Below are 14,061 nucleotides of genomic sequence, written 5' to 3'. Positions count from 1 at the left end.
GTGGTGGCTCTTGGCCATAGGAGCTAGTGGAGAGAGATGGGAGGTGGTATGGTGGTCTTGAGGTCTTCAGCGGTAGGTGATAACAGCAGAAGCAGCAGCATGCTTCTGGGTTCGGCTTGGCTAGGTGTACCCATCCCTTCCCCACTCCCCATTGTCCCAGCGAGAGGCAGCATCAGTGGGGGCCCAGAGGGTAGGTGGCCCCCACTGGGGTAACTGCTGTCTCTGTCAGCAGGGCCAGGCTGGAGACGGAGCTGAAGTCCCGTCTCCTGCTCATCCTGTAGTCCAGAGACTGAAGAGCTGGCTTCTCTCCCTCGACCCCCTCCATGCCTCTTGCTGGGGGGGTTGGGGGTCCCTTGGGAGCTGCCTGACCACCTTCCTCGCCGTGGCCCTGCTGCTCTCCTTCCTTTTCCCGGTGGCTGCTGTCCACACTGCATTGTGTGTGGCCCTCTTCCCTGCAGCCTCCCTCGCTGACAGCTAGGATGCCAAGAGCATCTCTCCTTTCCTTCCCCCCAGGGTTGGGGGGAAGGCCAAGCGCCATCCCTTGGGATATATATTCTGGCATGGCTGCCATCTTGCCTTCCCTGGAAGGGGCTTCTAGGGGTTCTTAACTAGGGTGGGGACTGCTTTGGGACTTCCAAGATCCCCATGTCTTGTTTCTTCTAAATCTCTTCCGGGAAAGGGAGCTACCCCAGGACAGTCTCATTCTTTCGAGAAAGAAGTCAGCCCACACCCAGGCCACTCGGGCCAACCTATGTACTGGTAAGGATCTGTTGGCTCGGCCTGTCCTTGGCTTCTGTTGATTATTTCTCAGCGGTCTTGTCCCAGGTACCAGGCAGCTGAGCTCCCCCACTTTGTGCTCTGTGTCCCCTTCCAGGTGCCCAACGCCCCTGGGCACCCCGTGCCATGCAGACCAGCAGGTGGAGGAGGTTGAGGAGATGGAGGAGATGGGCTGCCTTAGCCACTGGCCCGTGGTCTGGACCCCAGGGCCCCAGTTCTGAGCTCACGGAGGCACCATGAGTGCCAAGCTGACAATGTCTACTAAACCAGGACCTGTGGATAACGCCCAGGCTGGGGCCAAAATGTGACCAAGAGAGCAAGCCAGGAATGGGGTCCTTCAGTCCCTGGGGCACGCCCTGCCCCAAGACATAGTGACAGAGCAGAAGTGGTGTGGGCGAGTTGTCTTGGATGGTCCCTAGGAGGGTATCCTGAGCTGATACTCTGACCTGCCCAGAGAGCTGGGCTGATGTTGGAGATGACTGAAGGGGGATGCCAGATGGGACTAGACTGCCATTTTGATGGCCTACCAGTGATCTCTGTACCAAACCTGAGCTCATTAAAAAGGCCTCTTCCTTACTTATCTGGCCATGACTGTCTCTTAATGTCATCATTGCCAAGTGTTATAGGCCTGCACTCCCTGAAGGGCAGGTCTCCTGTCCCCTCCTGGCTGATCACATTCTGGCTCATCCCCTGCAGGGATGCCCACTTCTCCAGCTCCTCTTTTCTGTTCAGACATTTAGTCACCAGGTGACTAAGTATGCAGACTGCAGCGATGGACGCTCATTACCAATATCAGTGGTCTCTTTCTGACTCCTTTTTGCCTTGCATTCATGGCCTGGACAGCAGCCTCACATTCCTCTCCCCAGTCACCTATTTTTCTTCCAAATAGGGACAACTGAAGTCCCTCATGGTAGGAAAAGCACACCACATGGTCAGCTAGAAGATGAAGCCAGGGCTGGGGGTATACAGCCATGGGGTCTTTAAATTGCTGTTTGCCACCTCCCACCTTAAACTGTGCAGGCATTCTCAGTAGCTACATCTCATTGGCTCTTCCAGAGCTAGAAACTGGAGATCCAAGAGAGGGTATAGACTTCCCATCCATTCAACCTAGGAGACATGGACATAGAAGGCATGGGAAGATCTTCTCCTGGAAAGTCTTGTGTGTGTGTGTGTGTGTGTGTGTGTACATGTGCCATCTTTTCTTCTTTGTCATTTACAAATCTGTCACAAATTCCCAAGAGATCATGAGGAATTCCTGCCTAGACATTACACCAAACCATCACTAGCCATTCCAGGAGAGTTCAAACTGCTGTGAGTCTCTGCTTGACCTGGCAAGGGCCATGACTTCTGACACAGAACCTTTAGGAATCACAGAACTTGAGAGTAGTCAATGCATATCAGGAAGGAACCCCTAACTCCAACATACTTGATGGAGTGAAGACCTGCAAGCAGGGGGAACCTATCCACCACCTCTTAACGCTATCCATTCAAAGAAAGAGGGAAAGGTGATCCCTAATAAGCCTACCTTGGAGAAGGCTGAAGAGTCCTGGAAGGTGCTTCATGCTAGGGCTCTCTCTTTCTCATCTATCAGACCAGATGAAGCAATGCCTTCCCCTCAAACTCAGACCTTCAGGTTGGTGGCATCTCTTGGGAAGGAAGATTGGTGGGACCACTTACACCCACTATTCTATGGAGATTTTCTTACTGTGGCCCCGTGGTTGGGCCTTCCACGAGTGCCCACTTTATTTTGGATTTGGCTGCCATGAATGGACAGGTTCCTGATCCTCCACCACTGTTGGCCATGGTGATTTGGAAGATTCGCCATGTGGGAAAGGAGAACATCTTCAGAAAACAAGTTGATAGTAAATTATCCCAAAGGTTGACAAAGAATCCTTCTGCAGCATCCCTGATGAGTGGTAATCCAGCCTTTGCCTGAAAGACTTCCAGTAACGGAGAGCTCACTACCTATCAATAAAGGACACTGCCTTTTGGGTCAGTTCTGAGTGTGAGGATGTTTTTCATTGAGCTGAAGGCCAAGTGGATAGAGCCTCCAACCACTCTTGTCTTACCTTCTGGGGAAAAATGGAGCAAAGCTAATCCCTTTTTTGGGTGATATCCCTAAAGATACTGAGATCTCCCCCACCAAAGTCTTGCTTCTCTTGGCTGAGCATCCCTGGTTGCTCAGAACCTGTCCCTACTCATACGTGAGTGAAGATGGAAAGTGGAGACGTCTGTGGATGGTGTGATCTCCATTCTTTCCAATATTTTCTCTGCCCTTCTCTGGACATGGACCAGCTTCTTAATGTCTTTCCTGAAATGGGGCCCAGGGCTTCGGATCTGGTCTGATCCAGGCAGAGTTTAGCAGGACACTCCCCTTCCTCGTTCTAAATGCTATATAGCCTTAGCTTGAATCTTCGACCTACTCCATCTCAGTATGTCAGAAGGAAAGAGGTCAAGATCTTATAAGCAGCTGACCCCACAGTACACAGAATGTTGGACTCAGAGTTCATATTCTGCCTCAGATGCTTACTGGGCAAGATACTTAACATTTTGCCTCAGTTTCCTCATCTGTAAAATGGGGATGATAATGGCACCTACCTCACAGGGTTGTTGTGAAGACCAAATGAAATATTTGTAACTCACTTTGCAAACCTTAAAATGCTCTATAAATGATAGTAGTGGTAGTGGTGGTGGTGGTGGTAGTAGTAGTAGCAGCAGCAGCAGCAGCTAGTAGTGGTAGTAGTGGTGGTGGTGGTGGTGGTGGTGGTGGTAGTAGCAGCAGCTAGTAGTGGTAGTAGTAGTGGTGGTGGTGGTGGTGGTGGTGGTGGTAGTAGCAGCAGCTAGTAGTGGTAGTTGTGGTGGTGGTGGTGGTGGTGGTGGTGGTGGTGGTGGTAGTAGCAGCAGCAGCTAGTAGTGGTAGTAGTGGTGGTGGTGGTGGTAGAAGTTGTAGCTGTTGTTACTTTGTGGCTATCTTGGCCCACCATTTTGAAAAGTGCTGAAGGTCAGAGATGGACGTGATCATGCTATCACTTGGAACCTTAAGGGTCTTTCACTCTGGCTTTGTCTCTTAAAATTCAGTTTTTTATTTCTTGACTTTCCTTTTCTTTCTTCTTTCCCTCCCTCTTTTCTGTCCTGAACCTGGAAAAAGAGGCCAGGCTTAGTGTAACCCTGAAACTGGCCTGGATTATAGACCAGGGAAATTCAGGAATGGCTAGACTCCAGCCACTTAAGAGTCTGGAAAGCCCAGGAACTTTTGACTTAATGGCCTGCTACTATGTAAACTGTGTCTACTCTAAGATCCTGCGGGGCAAAGACCAAGTCCTCACTGAAGATGAATGAGGGAAAGCAATGTTTGATCCTAGAAGGGAATAGCTGGGCTGGCTAGGGAGATCCCTTTCACTCTGAGCGCCTAAGTTTCTCTGCTGCAATCTTAGACACTTTTCCAGCCTCTGCTCTTTTTCCCCATTAGCTATGTGGCTATCAGAAAAAGCTGGATTTGGAGTCCGAGGACCTGGGTTTGAGTCCTGGCTAAACCATTCCTTACCTGGGGTCACCTTGAGCAAGGCTCTTGGCCTCTCCAAGGCCCATTTCCCCCATTCTACCAAATGTGGGAGTTGTATTACAGAGTCTTTAGGTCCCTTTTAGCTCTATCCTATGCGCCGCTCTAGTCTGGGACACCTCATGGCCTTGTTGACTTTGGATGGGATTTTTGAGAAGGGTGAGGGCTGAATGGGGGCAGGAAGGTGAAGATTTCTGAATCTTTCTCCTTTAGAGAAGAATTTTTAAAATTGCTTCTCCATTTATCCTGGGATCCCCATACTTGTTTCTGGTCACTTCTATTTCCACACCTCCACACCCCAGCACTTACTGCTGCCAAATCAGTAATATCCCTCCCTGTAGGGAGCGGGGGAGGTGGCAGCAGGAGGCTGAGTCACTGCTGATAGGACCAAGGGCTTTATTTGCTTATTTAGGCCCCTTTGGAAGCCTGGCAGAGTAGATGTGAAAAAGGTATTCAATTAGGAAGAAGACAGAAAGAAGAAAAGAGATTTGGGGAATGACAGAAGGGGGACACCATGTTCCTTAGAATTTCTCATCTCTCTAGTAGTCCCATTAGTGAGGGAAGGCAGGGAGGAATTCTGGTCACATCCTAGTCTTCCCCTCACCGGGGATCCTTGGAGCTCCCTCTCTCCCTCTGCCAGTAAATCAAATCAGGACCTGTTTGTATCAATTAGTAAGACTTTATTAAGCACCTATCGTGTGCTAGATGTTATTGTGAGCACTGGGAATACAAAGAAAAAGCAGTTCCTGCCTTCAAAGTGCTTACATTTTCTCAGGGGAGATATCATTCACATATATAAATATAGAGAGAATTAACACAAGATTGTTTGAGAGAGTGGGAGGCATTCCTAGCAGGCAGGAGGGGCTCAGGAAAAGTCTCCTAAGGAGATGATGGGGCTTGAGCTCAGCCTTGAAGGAAGGAAAAGATTCTACAAGGCAGAGGAAGGATCTTCCAGGTATGGAGGATGCTTAGTGCCAAGACCTAGAGGTGAAGCTGGAGTGTTGTGTGAGAGGAGCAGAAAGGCCAGTCTGTAGCTCCATGCCTGACAGGTCTCTAAGATGCCTCCTTTTGTTGAGGTTTGCTGGGATTTCCAGCATGGAGAGGGCTAGGACTGGAAGTGATACACATTCCTACATATTCAATTCATACATCTCTGTCTAGTAACTGCAAAGCCTGAGACTGGGGTGAGGAGAGGAGGGACAGGACGCAAAGTGGATGTGGCCTACAGACAGATCAGGCAACTCCTCCAACCAGTGATCAGTGAGATGAGCAGCCCTTTCTTGAGCACTTTGTGGACTTCTGGACTCCTCAGGAAGCTGGCTCTTCCTCCAAGGCCTGGAGTCCAGGAGGTGACTCAGTGGGGGAGTCCAACAGGATATTCCAATTCAGCTATAGGTTGAATTGATTGCCTCTCATGAGCTCTCTTCCAAGTCTGAGAGCCTGGGCCTCTGGCATTACCCTTGAACCTGGTAGCACCATCCCTCCTATTACCTGGGTCTCCTAAGGCCCTGGAGAGTTTTGCCTGCCTCAGACAGATCCCACTTGGATCTCTTTGGTCTAAATGGGAACGTCCAACAGATAAAGTGGAAGATGCATTTTTGGTTGCTCTAAAGTGGAGTTTTTGTGGATTCTCATGAATTAATAAAGGAAGAGTGTGGGTTTTTTCTCATTGATGCTTACTTAGAATAACTTAACATTTGGATAGAACATCTTATATATTTTTAAAATGCTAACCCTTCACACTAGAGACAACATGGTCTTGTGGACGAGAGCTAGTCTGGAAGCCAGGAAGACCTGGGTTCGAGTTCTGCTCCTGATCATTTCTCATTTGTCCATACATAACTTTTTAAGACTTTGTTGCAGAGAAGGTGCCAACCTGCATTGATGGGGGGACTTTCCTTGTCTGAGAGTTCCCTATACCAGTAAGAGTAGAGGTGTAGCCCCTATCCCTGTTTCTGGATAGGGGACAACAACTGTTGTCTCTTCCCTGGGAGCTGGCTGGCAGGTTCCTCTTCCCCCTTCCCCCATACCCCCACTATGACTCTGGGATTGAAGGTGTGTATATGTGTATCCCCCCAACTCAGCCTTGAGCTCTCTCCTCTACAGATGCTGCCCCCTTCCAGTCAGCCCCCTGCCCTTCCCTGCGCTGCACCTCGGGACCAATTAGGTAACTTTCCGTCACTGGCTCTGCACTCGGCTCTCTGGTCTCTTGCTCTCTTTCTCCCCTAAATCTTGTCTTAAAAACTGGGGAGACAGTTGCTGAAGAGCAGCACCCCAGGGCCCACCCTCTTGATCCCCCAGACCAATGCCCTCTGCTTCCTAGGGGCTCCTGGGTAGTCCTACCAGGCTCTAGCCACCAGCTGGAGGCTTCCCTTTCCAGGCTAGGTAACAGGAGCCACGGCTTGGACCAGAGCCACTGTGGAAAGGGACACCCCTCAGGAGCCCCAAGGAAACAGAGAGGATGGCTGGGGTGGGGTATGACAGAAATCCCCCTCCCCCCACTTCCTTTTACTTTGGACCCTCTCCACTTCCTCCTTCATCTCTTTATGTTCCTTCTCTCTTCTGGCTTTGCTCTGAGAAATTCTGGGTTCAAATCTTGGTTCTGCCTCTTATAACCTGTGTGATCTTGGACAAGTCACTGCCCCTTCTCTGGGTCTCCGTTTCTTTTACTATACAGTGAGGGGATTGGACAAGATGGTCTCTAAGGTGCCTTCTGAAATTCAAGCTGATGATCCTCTCTTGCCCATGACTCTGGTCTGGGAATCCCTTTCTGGGGACTGATGTCGCTCTTTCTTTGGGATGATGCCAACCTCTCCCCATTCTTGTTCTGTCATCTCCTCCCCCACCCCACAGGGTGCAGCCCGGAACCCCGAGGATATGGACCGAGAGCGGCGGGAGCACGAGAGAGAGGAGAGGATGGGGCAGTTGAGAGGATCTGCTACGCGGGCCCTCCCCCCAGGGCCCCCTGCTGGTGCCGCTGCCAACCGCTTGCGCAACGTGGCCGAGCCCGTGGCCTCCAATCCAGCCTCCCGCATCCAGCAAGCTGGTGAGGCTGGGGGCTGGAGAGGCTGGGAGCTAGGGCAGGGATCCTAGCATCGAACATCAAGAGCCAGAAGGGACCTTCGAGGTCCCAGAGAGGAGAAACAATTTGTCTGTTGATAAGCATTTATTAAGCACTCACTCTCTGTAAGATCCAGTTCTAAGTACAGGAGATATAAAGAAAGACAAAAAACATAATAATCCTTGCCTCTGGTCACCCAACTGGTAAGCGTCCCAGACAGAATTTGAACCCAGGTCTTCCTGACCCCAGGTTGGCTACTATCTATCCCTGTCCACCTCTGGGTGGTAGTCAACAGCATCCTTTCTTTTCTCTTCCTGAAGGCAATACTTCTCCCAGAGCGATCTCACGGGTAGACAGGGAGAGGAAGGTGAGTATGAGGTTACACCGAGGAGCTCCGGCCAACGTCTCCTCCTCCGACCTCACAGGACGCCAAGAGGTGTCTCGGATTTCTGCATCACAGGTGAGTGGATGTTCATGCTTCATCCATCCATCCATCCATCCATACATACATACATACATACATACATGTGTTCATTCATTCCTTCATTCATGTGTTCAACAAGAATTTACTGAAGGACTTAACGAGCCTTTATGAAGTGGGGAAAGACAGAAAGAAAGTCCTCCTGGCCTTGGAGGAATTTACATCCCACTTGAGTAGAATGTAAAACACTGGAAAATAAAAGTAGATGTTACATCCTACTTGAGTAGAATATAAAACACAGGAGGAAAAATGAAAGATAGATTCCATGTAATTCCTAGCTTGGAGGTCATTAGTAACTGGGGGTACCAGGAAAGGCTTTGACGTGAGCTGAACATTTGAAGGAAGTGAGAGCTTCTCAGAGGCAGAGTGCAGGAGGGAGCGGAATGTGTAATAAGTCTGGAAAGATAAGCTGGGGCAGATGGTAGAGCCATCCAGGGGAGTCTGTATTTTATCCTACAGGAAATAGGGAGCCCCTGGAACTTCTTGAGGAAGGAAGTCACATGCTCAAGCTTGTGCTTGGGAGGACAAGTTTGGCAGTTGTGCAGAGGATGGGTTGGAAGGAGGCTAGAGATAGGGAGACCCATGAGGAAGTGGGACTCCTGGCCGTCAGCGAAGAGAACCTGAACGAAGGGACTGGATGCAGGAGACTTCACAAATGATCAGATGTGAGTGGTGAGGGAGAGCTAGGAATCAAGGATGACTCCCAGCTTATGTCCATGAAGGACTGGAAAGATAATAGGGTCTTCAACAGAAACAGCAAAGTTTGGAAGAAGGATGAATTTGAGGGTCAAGACGTGCTGAGTTTGGGACACTAGTTTGTTTGTTTGATTTAATTTTATATTTTTCAACAAATAAAAGTCTATTTTCTCTCTCTTCCACTTCCCTGGCCCCAACTCCAACACTGGAGAATTAAAAAAACAAACAAAACTCAGGACTCTTGTAACAAACATTCAAAGTAAAAACAAAAAATTCCCACATTGGCCATGCGGACATCTGATTTGAAAGGTCCAACAGAGAAGTGGTGATCTGGGGCTGAAGTTGAAGAGAAAGAAACTGCTCTGGATACCCTGATCTGAGAGTCATCTATTTAAAAATGATTGTTAACCCCATGGGCACTGATGAGATCACCACAAAAGAGAGAATGGCAGAGAGCTCTGAAGCTAAGTAGTGCTAAGCAAGAAGGACCTGGGTGGTGATCCACCAAAGAAGGCAGACAGGGAGCGGTCAGGCAGGTAACTGGACAACCTAGAGAGGGCAGCAGCATGGGCACTAAGGGAGGAAAGAGTGTCTAGGAATGTGGAGTAACCGTCACTGTCAGGTACTGCAAAGCGGTGCACATTGATGTGGAGGGACAAAAAAAAAAAAGTCCCTGGTACTTGGTAATTAAGAGTCATCAGTTACCTGGGAGGGAGAAGGAAGAAAGCACTGGGTTCTCATCTGGACATGAGGAGGGAGTAGATTCATTTATTCCAGGTCTAGCGTTCTTTCCTTACCTCAAGTGTCAGGTGGAGAGAGAAGAGACATTCTTCACCCTCTCCTTCTCCCCCAAACTCAAAACCATTTCTAATGAGGTTGGCAGTTGCCGGGCAGCCTGGAAAGAACACTGGTCTGGGTGTCTGTCCTTTGCCCTCAGCTCACTTTAGGATCTTGAAGTAAAATCGATGTATTCCTTTAATTCTCCAACTGTGTGTGCAGAAATAATAATAGCTGAATTCAGAAGGCACATTGATTTTCTTGAGTCTTCATGTTAACCCTTCAAAATAGGTACTGCCTATTTATCCCCATTTTTCAAATAAGGAAACTGAGGCTCACATAGGGAGTAAGGACTTGTCCATGGTCACAAAGCAAAGAAATGCCAGAGGCAGGATTTAAACCCAGGCCCCTCCTAACTCTAAAGACCAGGCTACTGTGCCCCAAGTCCTAGGTAAGCTCCTGAGGGGGAGATCAGCCGGTGAACCTGGTCCCTGCCCTCATGGTTCTTATGGTCTAGAAAAGCAATGTTCTTGTTGCTGTAAAGTCCTTTCAGTCATGTTGGACTGTCCACTACCCCATTTAGGGTTTTCTTGGCAAAGATACTGGAGTAGTTTGCCATTTCCTTCTCCAGCTCATTTTACAGATGATGAAACTGAGGCAAACTGGGTTCAGTGACTTGCACAGGTCATACAGTTAATAAGTTGAACTCATGAAGTTGAGTCTTCCCGATTCTAAGCCCAGTGCTCTACCCACTTTGCCACCTAGGTGACCTCCCAAAAAAGCAATGTTACCACAGTAGATAGAGCACTGGTTATGGAGTTAGGGAAGACCTGAGTTCAAATCCTGCCTCAGAGACTTCCAACATGTGTGACATCTGACAGTTGGATCTGAAGTGGACCTCAGTTTCCTCATTTTATAAATTGTCTCCGTTTCCTCTCTGGATCTCAGTTTCCTCATTTGTAAAATGAAGAGCTTGGATTTAATAGTCTCCAAGATGCCTTCCAGCTCTGTCTATAATCCCATGTAATCTGGATACCCCTTGTTCTCCTCCAGACAAGCGTGCCATTTGACCACCTCGGGAAGTGAGGGGAAGATGCCACCGGACCAGTGTTTGCTTAGGTAAGTCACTCTCTTCCTGGGGTGACCAAAGCCTTTGGCCCTCACCCTTGCCCATCTTCCCAGCCTTAGGATCTGCTCTCCAGGGACCTGTCCAAGGGCAGCGATGGGGTATCCCAGCTCCTCCATGTGGGCATCCTCCCTTTGGCAGATGGAGTCAGGAACAGGATGAGGCAGATGAATGCTAGGGAGAATCATCCAAAATTTATTAAGCAGCTGCTCTGTGCTGGCCATTGTGGCAGTCCCTAGGATAGAAAGAGAGGGTTGGGGAAGAAATCAACCATCTCCCACCCTCTTCCCCTGGTGACATTGTCAGGGAAAGGCAGGACATCTGGGCCTGCCTCAAGATTGGATTTAATAAAGATGTATTAATTAAGTCCATACTCCCTGCATATAGACAAGGTAAATTGACTTGCCTAGGGTCACCCAGCTTAGAAGTGTCAGAAGCCAAATTTGAACTCTTTCTTGGGTTGTATCCTCTACCCTCAAGGAGCTAGTATAGTCTATCAGAGTAGGATAGGACATGGACAAACAGAAGTAGGGAGTGACTGGGATACAGGAGAGAGGTCAATCCTAATTTTTTTCTTTCTTTTCCCTTTCTAGTGTCTTCACTGTATTTTTCTTTTAAAAAAAATTTTAAAAAAGACTAAAAAAAAGAACAAAAAGAAAATGAAAAAAATCCCACAAAACAGACAACAAATTTTTGTTGCTGTCTGGGATTTTTCTTTCTTTCTTTTCTTTTCTTTTTTCTTTTTTTGCCAATGGAGAAGAGACACGAAGCTCCCACTGCACCGACTTCTAGCCCTCATGCCTGCCTTCCTCCCCAATCTGCCTTGTGCTCTCTAGACCCCACCAAGGAACCCTTTTGGGAACACCACCACTCACCCCTCCTGGAGCCATGCCAAGCCTGTCCCCATGCCTGCCACTCCTGCACAATGGGGTGGGGGTGGGGCTTGCTCTCTCCTCTTCCTAGCCCAGGCTGGGGATCTCCAGGGGTCAGGACCCCTTTGCCCTCCCACCCCACGCTCCTATTTTCTGTGTCAATGTTGATTTGAACATCCTCTGAGTCTGAGGAGCCAACCTCTGGATGAAGAGGAAAGGGAAGGCTTGGACATGGCAGAAACTGTCTGGATTTCATTTTGTTTTGTGAAAGTAAACTCGTGACTCCCTGAGGCCCTGACTGTGTCCGTGGGGGCTTAGGTTTCTTGGTTAGACAGGCCTTGAAGCCTCAGAAGACGCCAGCTTTCAAGGATCACTCCTGGGGTCACTGGGCTCAAGCCGTCAGATGCTTCCTGACATCTTTGCCCCATTCTCTCCTTAGCACTGATACAGGGGGTGTCCTGGGCTGAGCTGGGGGCCTGGGCTGCTCCCTCTCTCCCTACCCCCTGGAGCCTGGCAGGGAAGGGAAGGCAGCCGTGAGCCCAGAGCCTCAAGAGGATTTCTAGGAAGCTGGGTAGGGGGGTGGGGGTGGGGGGCAGTGATGAATGGTGTGGCTGTGGGTATGTCCGAGAGTGTGCCTGTGCGTGTCTTTTGGGTTTGTGTATTCTCCAGGATGAGCGTTAAGGGCCTGGGAGGGTCCCTGCAGGATGCTGTGGGACAACAGGCCCCTTCTCCCCCCCAACCCCTTCACACTTCAGTTTGGTTATCCTGATTTTGATGCCCAGAAGGCCTCTCTCCTGGGCTGCCCAGGAGAGGAGGAGAACCCCAAGCCCTCCTTGGATCCAATTCTACAGCGGAGGGGAACATTCCCCACTCTCACCATCCTTGTTGGGGAAGAGAAATCCTTGGGAACTATTATCAGAGACAAATGGGAAGAAATTGGCTCTTCCTTGGGAGCCCCACCCCTCCTTCTGCTTCCCCAGATGTGGGACAACAGGGGCCCCTATGGGATCCATGAGAGGATTAAATGCCCCAGGGGAATTGGATTTTTTTTAATGCTTTCTATTTAACACAAGTTTTTGTTTTGTTTGGTTTTTGCTTTTGTTTTGGGCTATTTTTTCCTAATTTATTTACCCCTCTTTCTCTCTTTTTTCTTTTTTTTAACTAAAGAGTAAATCTTTTTATTACTTTGTAATTTAAAAAAATGGGAAAAAAAATACTGAAGAACTTTGGGGGGAATTTTGTACTTTTTTCCTGTGTAAATATTGGACTTTTTGGAGCTTTATTGTGGTCGTTAATTTGGAGTAATAAAGTAGAAAATAATCAAGTGACTTGGCTTTCTCTCCGGACTTTTCTTCTTATCCCCTTGACATTCTTAGGGCTAGAAAGAGGGTCCAGGTAAGAAGCACCAGCTGCAAAGGTGCCTAAGAGGCTTGCTGGTTGGATGTGCCCATTTAATAGATGAGAAAGCTGAGGCCCATTTTGCACACACACTGACTGGACCACTCCTTCCTCAAGAGGCAACAGTGGTTCCCTATTGCCTTTAGGAGAAACACAAATGCCTCTGTTTGGCATTTAAGCCATAATAGTCTGGCTCCAACTCATCCTTCTAGGTTGTATGACCCATTCCTCCCCAATATTCAATGATAATGATAACAATAAATAGCTCTTAAGGGTGTTGAAAAGCACTCTGCATGTGCTCTGTCATCTGATCCCCACAATAACCTATGAGACAGGTGCCAGTATTAGCCCCATTTTACAAAGATATAACCCGAATCATGGAACAGCTGGGTGGCTCCGTGGATAGAGGGCTGGGGCCTGGAGTCAGGAAGGCCTGAGTTCAAGTTTGGCCTCAGACATTTCCTAGCCGTGTGACCCTGGGCAAGCGACTTCACTCCATTTGCCTCAGTTTCCACATCTTTCATTTTCTCAGATTTGTAACCTCAGCATTATTTCCTACTCCCCATCCAATCAGAGGCTCAATCTTACCACTTGTACTTTCTCACTAGCTCTCCCATCATACCCTTTTTCTACTTCTACTGTAGTTCAGACCCTCATCACTGGTTGTCCAGATTATTGTACCAGCCTGCGACTGGGTCTCCCTGCCTCAAGCCTCTCCCTGCTCCAATCCATCCTACATACAGCTGCCAAAGGGATTTTCCTCAAACGTAGATCTAACCATGTGACTCTCTTACTCAGCTCACAAGTGGCCATTACCTCCAGACTAAAAAGTATACCCTCTGTTTAGTTTTTAAAGCTCTTTATGATCTGTCCCCAGCCCATCTTTCCAGTGATGCAGTTTGATCCAGCCAAGCTGGCTTTCTCTCTGGTGCTCACACACAACATGCCATCTCTGGTCTTCATTCCTGGAATGCACTTCCTCCTTGCCTCCCTCTTGGAGAATCTGTCTCTTTCTTTAAGACCCAGCTCAAGTGCCATATTGTACATGAAGTCTTTCCACGGCTGGTGCCCTCTCTCCCGAACTACCTTGTATTAACCACTTTGGATTCATTTCTATTGACTCTTTTGTAGATACTTCTATACACTTGTTATTTCCCCATTGGAATGGGGGTTGTTCCTTGAGAACATGTTTCATTACTTCTATTTGTAGCCTCATTGTCTGGTACATAGTAGGTGCTTAAATGATGGTTGATTGATGGCAAAGAGGCTGTGAATCAGCCATCCCATAAAGAACCATCCCATAGAATGGGCAAC

General features: G+C 48.6%; 1 protein-coding gene across 7 annotated transcripts in view; it reads left to right on the top strand.

Moving 5' to 3' along the window:
- The window catches only part of CSNK1E (casein kinase 1 epsilon), a 59,665-nt gene extending 46,988 nt beyond the window's left edge, over positions 1–12,677 (top strand). For 3 of the 7 annotated variants that reach the window (XM_072656096.1, XM_072656095.1, XM_072656097.1), the window contains exons 8-12: positions 6,443–6,503; positions 7,190–7,382; positions 7,718–7,857; positions 10,405–10,470; positions 11,071–12,677. In XM_072656096.1, coding sequence (XP_072512197.1) covers positions 6,443–6,503; positions 7,190–7,382; positions 7,718–7,857; positions 10,405–10,421 — 411 coding nt within the window. In that variant the 3' untranslated portion in view covers positions 10,422–10,470; positions 11,071–12,677. Of the gene's footprint in view, positions 1–232; positions 644–679; positions 760–874; positions 1,354–6,442; positions 6,504–7,189; positions 7,383–7,717; positions 7,858–10,404; positions 10,471–11,070 lie in introns of those variants that run through there. The other 4 variants (XM_072656098.1, XM_072656099.1, XM_072656102.1 and 1 more) reach the window with 3 other exon arrangements.
- Positions 12,678–14,061: the final 1,384 nt, after the last annotated feature.

Source organism: Notamacropus eugenii, chromosome 3 (genome assembly GCF_028372415.1).
Source record: "Notamacropus eugenii isolate mMacEug1 chromosome 3, mMacEug1.pri_v2, whole genome shotgun sequence".
NCBI classification, from domain to species: domain Eukaryota; kingdom Metazoa; phylum Chordata; class Mammalia; order Diprotodontia; family Macropodidae; genus Notamacropus; species Notamacropus eugenii.
This window is presented reverse-complemented; position numbering and strand designations above follow the sequence as displayed.